Source organism: Chinchilla lanigera, unplaced genomic scaffold (genome assembly GCF_000276665.1).
Source record: "Chinchilla lanigera isolate Chin_1 unplaced genomic scaffold, ChiLan1.0 scaffold00176, whole genome shotgun sequence".
Lineage (NCBI taxonomy): Eukaryota > Metazoa > Chordata > Mammalia > Rodentia > Chinchillidae > Chinchilla > Chinchilla lanigera.
The window spans coordinates 947,447-955,467 of NW_004955577.1; the positions used below are offsets into that span (position 1 = coordinate 947,447).

Consider the following 8,021-nt stretch of genomic DNA (forward strand, 5'->3'; position numbering starts at 1 on the left):
CTTAGGGTCTGTTTCTCTTAGTGCTGCAGCAAAAGCAGCTGCTTTTTCTCGGTCTCTTTGTTTTCTCTCCTTGGCCGCCTCCTCGTCATGGCTATAGAATACTGAGGAGGCAATTCTTACTAACATCTCAAGTGAGCCATCTAGGATGAAAGCCATTTTTTGTAGCTTTTTCTCTCCAGCCTTCCATCGTACTGGGATCCTGCAACCAGTTAGTGTCCTCTCCCCAGCCGTCAGCACAGGCAGCAGGAATCTCGGTGCAGACCTCTCCAGGGCTCCATGTGCTCCTCCACCGCAGCCTGTACTGTCAGGGGAAGAATGGCTTCCAGGGGGTCTCCCCAGGTATTGTGCAAGGACCTCCTAGTTTACAGTTTCCAAATGGCTCTCGTGACCCCAGTCAACTAGACCTCTGAGTCTTCAGGCATAGCCTGTATTCTTGTGTTCTCTGAGTCCTTCTTCAGCAGCTGCTCCTCCGCTGACTCTGGACCTTTCTGGTTCTCAATGGCAGGGACAAGAGTGACCCATTGCATGGCATGTATTCCCAGGGGTTTCTCCATGTTGGGATGATTCACACACATCCCCGGGCAGGCCTCTGTGGCTGACATGTGGCGGGCCAATTGTGTCATTGCTTCTCTGTGCCATGATAGTTCTCGATCACACAGCAGTGGCTGGCAGCGCGCACCACCGCGCAGGTACCCAGGCGCCAACTGCCTGCCTCCCTGGTGTCTGCATGGCTAGGGCCCAGCCCAAAGGCCAGCGCTCCCCACCCCACGGCCTCCCAGGCACTGACTGCCCGCCTCCTGGGCGCCTGTGTGGCTAGGGGCCAGCCCAAGGGCCAGTGTTCCCTGCTGCACAGCTTCCCAGGCTCAGGCGGCAGCTAGGGGCTAGTTGTTTTGTTTTGCTTGGGTTTTTTTTGTTTTGGTTTGGTTTTTTGAGACATAGTTTCACTATGTAGCCCTGGCTGGCCTCAAACTCACAGCAAATCCTCCTGCCTCAACCTCTTGACTGCTAGGATTCTGGTTTCTCTTCAAACTGAATAAATCTTTCCCCTTTTCTTGAGTGCTAGGATTACAGGCGTGCGCCACCGGGCGCATTTTCTGCCTTTTGTTTCTCCTCTTTCTGGAATTCTTAAGAGCATATGTTTGATAGGGGGTCCTGTAGATCCTTCGGGGCTTGTTCACTTCCCCCTTGTTCTTTATAAAATTTCTGATCTGAAGAGAATGATTTAGTTGACTTATCTTTGAGTTCCCTGATCCTTTTTTCTTCTTGCTTATATTTGCTGATAAACCCTTCTAGATTCAGAATTTCTGTTTGGTTCCTTTCTAATAATAATAATGATAACTATTTAGGTAGCTGGCTAGCTAGCAAGATCGATAGAGATATGTTTTTAGAGCATTTATTAGAGTCACAGCAAAACTAGCAGACATACAGAGAGATCCCTGTTCCTAAACTGAGCAGAAAGCACAGAGAGATCCCTGCCCTCCCTCCGGCACACACAGCCTCCCCCACCCCGCAGCCTGCACTGGAGTGGTGTATTGGTTACAATCAATGAACCCATGTTGACACGTCATTAGCACCAAAGTCCGTGGGTGTTAGGGCTCTCTCCCAGTGGTGTACATTCTGTGGGTGGGTTTGGACAGAACTATACCAGCATATATCCACCATTAGGGTATCGTACAGATAGTCTCACTGCCCCACCTGTTCATCCCTTCCTGCCCCAACCATTGCCAACCACTGATCTCCAAAGTTTTGGCTTTCCTGGACAGTCATAGAGTGGAATCACACAGTACGTTTTCAGCTTGGTTTGTCTCATTTAGTAACACAGACTGATAATTACTCTGTTTTCTCACGACTTGACAGCTCCGTTGTTTTCCATGCTGAACAATATTCTGTGGTTCAGATTTATCACAGTTTGTTTATCCATCAATCTGGAGTGCTTCTTGATTGCTTCTAAGTTTGGGTTCCTTCTTACAATTTACACCTCTTTATTCGTATTCTCATTTTGTTCATACACTGTTTTCCTAATTTCTTTCAGTTCTTTGTCCATGGTTTCCTTCAGTTTGTTGAATAAATTTAAGATCATTGATTTAACAATATCTTTGAGTAATCATTCCAATGTATAGACTTTCCTGGAGATCCTTTTTGTCAAATTCTTTATTTTCTAATATTTTCAGCTCCTTTATATGTTTTGTAATTTTCCTGAGAACTGCACGTTTTGATTATTAAGTTGCAATAGCTTTAGAAATCTAGTTTCCTCACTCCGAAGGGATTGAATCTTGCTTGTTAAGGGCTGGAGCTGATTGTGACTTTTCCAAACTATTTTTTCTGGGACAGAATTTCACTATGTAGTTTAGGCTTGAGGGCTGGGGATATAGCTCAGCGGCACAAGCGCCTGCCTGGCAAGCTCAAGGTCCTGAGTTTGATTCCCGGTATAAAAAAATAGAAAATAGGTATAGTTTAGGCTGGCCTTGAATTCATTGTGTAGCTAAGGCTGGCCTTAAACTTGCAGCGATCCTCCTGCCCCACTGTCCCAAGTGTGGGGATCACCAGCGTGTGCCACTACACTTGGTTTAAACTATTTTTAAGCAGTGTGTATTTCTTGTTGTGTTGGTCACTTGTGTTTCTCTTTCTTTCTCTCTCTAAGCAGCCAGTGTCTTGACCAAGATTCCCTAAATGTCTGGCTTCCAAGAGGAAAAGAAAGTAGCATCTTCTTATATCTCCCAGAAACCACATCAGCCCTGAGGGATGGAAGTTATGGTTCCTAGCTCTGCGCTGACCACCTCCCCGCTTAGTGATCCAAACCAGCAGGCGGCACTCAGAACTCGCAGCCGCTGTACTGGAGGACGAAGGACTCCTTGCTCACCCTGGTACCAGCAGACAGCACTGGGAGCTGGGGCAGCATCCCACTGCTGCTTCCTGGGACCGGGCTGGGAGTGCCAAGTACCTCTGTGCTGTAGGTCGCAATTCACCAGAATTCCAAAATTTACCAGCCTCCTGCCCCAGCCCTGTCCTACGCAGCCCCACAGCTCCAAAGTCGCACCTTCCTCTGGTTTCCGCTTCCCAGGAAGCACAGACCTTTTTTTAGACAGCAGATTGTTGAGTTTCCCCCTCCCCCTCTTCCCCGGTGCCAGTGTCCTCACCCCCAGTGGAACTGTTGAGCTCACTTAACTGGAAACTTCTGTCCTCCCAATCAGTAATCAGCCGTCAGGCCCGCAGAAGTGATTCTGTCACTTCACATCTTGGAAATGTTTTCAGTTACATCTTCCTATGTCCACTCTTCTATGTTTTTATTCTGATGACTTCTCTTGAATATTCTGATGACTTCTTTTGAATATTCTGATGACTTCTTTTGAATATTCTTGAAAGTGGAGCACTATTATTTTTCACAAAGACCACCTTTTTTCTACTGCTGAGGATATCGACTGTCGCTGCTGCTGGCTTTTACTCTTCTTCTGCCTCCGGTCTCATCGCTGTTGGCTGCTCATGCCCATCTTCTGTTTGCGTAGCTTGAGTTCTCTTCTGGGCCAGGGGTGGTACTGTTATGGCAGGCAGCACTGAGCTGCTGATTGCAAGTCCTGGATCAGTGCCGGGGGTGTTGACGTGGACATTCAGTGCGGGTGTGACCAGGGAGGGACTTGGCCGTTGTCGTGGGAGAATCTCCCACCTGAAGTCCCTCTAAAAATCTCTCTGTCCAGCCGGGCGTGGTGGCACACGCCTGTAATCCCAGCACTCAGGAGGCTGAGGCAGGAGGATCATTTCGAGTTCGAGACCAGCCTGGGCTACAAAGTGAGCTCAAGGCCAGCCTGAACTGCATAGTGAGACCCCGTCTCAACAAACAAACAAACAAACAAAAATAAATAAATAAAAAATAAAAATCTCTTGGTCCCTCTTCCCAGAACCGTGTCTACAGGTTGCCAGCCAGCTGCGGAGTGAGGAGGAAGGAGCCTTTGCAGACCTGGCCTTGGCCTCCCTCAGGGTGAGTGGGGGTGGGGAGACTGCTGGGAGGGAGACCCTCACTCAGTCATTCATTGCCAGGCAAGACCTCAGCTGTGCCTTGGGCAGACTCCTCAATCTTGTGCTCAGGTGAACAGTGAGCTGTCACTTTCCTGGGAATGGGGATCTGCTTGGGGAAAACCTCTTATATAAATTTCCAAACCTGTCCTTTCCTGCTTTGCATCTCCCTTCTTATCCCTAATTGTGTTTTTGATTTTTTTTGAGACAGGATCTCACTGTGTAGTTCAGGGTGGCCATGAACTCACTATGTAGCCCAGGCTGGCCTCGAATTTAACAGTGATCCTCCTGCCTCAGCCTCCTGATTGCTGGGATTATGGGCATGCATGCTGATCCCTAATTGTTGGCCGGAACTTAATGCCTCCAATTCTAGAGAAGTCCTAGAGTCCTTTGGCACCAAACAGCCTCATCCCCCTCTGGCTACCCTCATGGGGAGATCTACTCTGCAGCCAACTCCGGCCCCTAGCCCCCGCAGCCTTCAGGACACTGCTGCCATCTCTGCCCCTGCAGCAACTTTCTCTGCCTTCTGACCTTTGAGGATGAGTGAACTTGACTCTCAGCTGCAGGTTCCAGCAGGAAGGGATAAGCTCGTGTGTTTAGGGCGCTGTGTTCAGCAGGGACCTGCTGTCCTTTGCAGCCTGCTCTTGCTGAGGAATAAGCAAATGCCTTGCAAAATGTTTAAAAGGAGCATTGGTGGGGGACATTCGGACAGGACATTCCTGCACAGGGAATGATGTGCTCCTGGAATAGAAGCTTGCAGTGACATCGATTGCCGAGAACACCATCTTGGGGAGGCTCAGAGATTATATGGCCAAACACAGCCAGACACAAGGCTCCAGAATGGCAGTATTAGCCCATGGCGATCAAAAATCAGAGCAGTAGAGTTGATGGGGTAGCTCAGTGGTAGAGCACTTGCCTAGTGTGAGTGAGATCCTGGTTTCAAACTTTAGCACAACAGCAAGATAAAACCAGAACAGTATTTCTCCCCAGGAATAGGGACCTGATGGGAGGCGGCTCCAGGGAATCACCCAAGGAGGGGAAACCGGTTCAGTATTGATGTGGGTGCAAAGACGCCATGTACGTACAATTGCCGGGCTGTACATGTGAGGTGTATCGCAGTACATGTGCCGCTGTGCATGTTCCACACCTTACTAAACGAAGGATGGGCAGAAGTTGACAGGTGCTGAGTCCTTGCTTTCAGACTAGGCTTCGGAGAGATCTGCTTTATAAACTGTCACTGAGCCAGGTGCAGTGGTGCATGCTAAAATCCCAGCACTCTGAGAGGCTGAGACAGGAGGATCACAAATTTGACTCCAACCTGCACAACTTAGCAGCTTAGTGAGAACCTGTCTCAAAAAAAAAAGAAAAAAAAAAAAAGCCCGGGTTTAATCTCCAGTATGTTTAACAAACAGACAAACAAATAAATGAATAAAACCCCATTCACTTCATGAGCACCTAGTATTCCTAAGCACTCCCTAGCTCCTGAGGACCCAGCAATGAACAGAAAGGTGGCCTAGGCCCCACCACATGATGCCCACCAGTGGTGCTGGAGACGGTGTGAAGTAACTGCACTCCTACCAGGAGGCGGCCCCTGTGAGGGTACAAGGTGTTCAGCATGGGGTAGGGAAGAGTCAGACACCTTCCCTGCAGCAGTGCGGCAGTGCGGTCTGAATCGAGGCCTCAGGGGTGAGGAGGAGTCCATTTGCCACGGGGCTGGCAAGGGAAGAGAGTGCTCGTGAGATGGGAGGCGCCTATGCAAAGATCCCGTGGCAGGGCAGACAGGGAGGCAGAGAGCAGGGCCAGGCAGGGTGTGGCCAATGTGAGGATCAGGGACCCTCAGAATGGGGGGCTGAGGCTGAGCAGGTGGGGGGCTCCCCTGGGTCACCCAGTGAGTGCAGTGGGGGCTGCCGCCAGCTTTGTCTGCCCACCCGGACAGGAGGGAGGCCTCTGGGATGTGGGCAGGGAAGCCGCCTGGGTCCCCACCAGCCGGCCAGCTGCCCTCACACTCCCTCCACCCTCAGCTGCACAGGGCCTGTGGCCGGGAGTGGCCATGGGGCTTTGCCCCGAAGAGCAGTACTGGGACGACCTGCTGAGCAGCTGCGTCTCCTGCAAGCCGGCCTGCGGCCATCGGAGCCAGCGCACCTGCGCAGCCTTCTGCAGTGAGTTCTGGGCCAGACGTGGGCACGGCGGGCCCCTCTTCACCCCCCCGGGCTCCTGCTGGCCCCTCCACAGGTGCCAAGAAGGGGGAGAGGAGCAACGTGGCGCCTCTTTACGCCGGCCTTTCTGCCCTGTCCCCCGTGCGCGTTCCAGCTTCCTGACCACGCTGCACTCTCGCCCGCCTGGAATGCATATTCCTCGTCCACCCCCTCTCGGCGCCCTCCTGCCCAGCCTTCCGGTCTCGGCCGAAATTTCAAAGCTGTCCTCTGACTGCCCCAGTAGCAACCAGGCTCTCTTTTGTCCTTCTCTATTGTCAATTTCTTACAAAACTTTTATTAAAGAAATTACCAAACATACACAAATGTAGAGGCAGAATAGCACCGTAAATCATCCCCTTCAAAAATGGTGACAGTCCTGTCTCTCAGGCCCCCCAATTTTGACTTGTATATTTTAAAGAAAATGGAGACCTCATATCACTGGCCCTGTGAATACTCACTCATGGGTCCCTACCACACATGGCCTCGAAAACATAAACGCAGCGTCTCACTGGCCCCTGCAACAACTGCTGAACATCGTCCAATGTTTAGGCCACACCCACTTTTCTGTAATTGTCTTTAAAAATATCTGTTGCTCACGGTTTTGTTTTATAATTTGTTCTTTACTTGACAAAACTTTACCATTTGCTGTTATGGGTTTCGGTGTGTGCTTGTTCCATGTCTGACTCCACCACTAGACTGAGCTCTCTGAGGGGGAGGAGCCACGTCTAACTTGAGCCTAGCACAGTGCCTGACACATGGTATTTTGTAAATATAGAGTAGAGAGCCGGCTGGCCTACCTAAGATCACATAGTTTAAAAGTGGGAATGTCAGGATTTAAACGCAGGATTCTGACTCCAAGCTATGGCCCTGAACCAGCACGCACTGATCAATTCAAACTTTCATTGTTTCATCCCCCAAATATAAACGAATCCTTTAGCCCCGTGAAAATAGGTATCTGGCCTGACCCTTCAAGAAAGTTGTCATCTAATGGGAGAAATGGCTGCCTTTCGAGGTAGGAGGGGTAAGTATCATAAGAAGCCACAGGTGGACGATGGGGACATACGGGGGTGTTATTCAGAGTTCATAGAATGTGGACGTCCTGTGAGAGGGAAGGTGCACCGGGGGAAGACGTGATGGGGATGTCGGAATCCTGAGGTGCAGGCAAGCTGCTAGGTCCAGGGCATCCATGTGCCACCTGCAGCAGCTACACCTGAAGCCTCCAAGGTGGGCGGGAGGTCCTGGAAGCCCTGAGAACAGTACTCAGGCAGCATGAGTGGTGGGCCGGGTGCTGTGAAGTGCAGGGCAGGCCCACTGGACCACCTGAGTCTTTCCTGAGGCCCCAGTTCCATGATCTTGCAGGTGTTTACTCTGTCAAGAACACGCATGTGTGTGCGCGTGCGTGTGTTTGCATTGTAGAGATGCTCAGGTGAATATTCTGTTCAAGACTTCCATTAACCGAGCACCAAGCGCAGTGCTGGGTGTCTCAGCCCTGGGTGTCGACCCTGACTGAGAAGTCTGCACTGATATTGCCCCTCTCTCCGGAATGAGGAAACTGAGGCAGGGAGAGTTAAGATGACACGGCCTGCAAGTGGTTGTGTAGGGACGTCATCAGTCCGATGGCTTCGATGTTTGTGTTCTTGACCGCTGTCCTGCACTGCCTCTGAAGTGTGCTGCTCACGTCTCTGTGAGTCACACTTCACATAAGTAGCGTCTTAAAGGCAAAGGAGACTTAACTTGGGAAAGGAAAATTATCCACCTTTTTTCTTTTGTTAATTTTAGTTTACTGGTCCACGTGTAGAGCCTCCCCCTCCCCCCTCC

At 50.5% G+C, this 8,021-nt stretch overlaps 1 protein-coding gene across 2 annotated transcripts in view; it reads left to right on the forward strand.

Moving 5' to 3' along the window:
• The window catches only part of Tnfrsf13b (tumor necrosis factor receptor superfamily, member 13B), a gene marked incomplete at its 3' end in the record, with an annotated part of 41,087 nt that overhangs the window by 16,835 nt on the left and 16,231 nt on the right, over window positions 1–8,021 (forward strand). Inside the window, 2 exon segments of one of the 2 annotated variants that reach the window (XM_013509632.1) lie at window positions 3,894–3,973; window positions 6,030–6,167. In XM_013509632.1, the coding sequence (XP_013365086.1) occupies window positions 6,059–6,167 (109 nt within the window). 2 annotated transcript variants of the gene reach the window in all.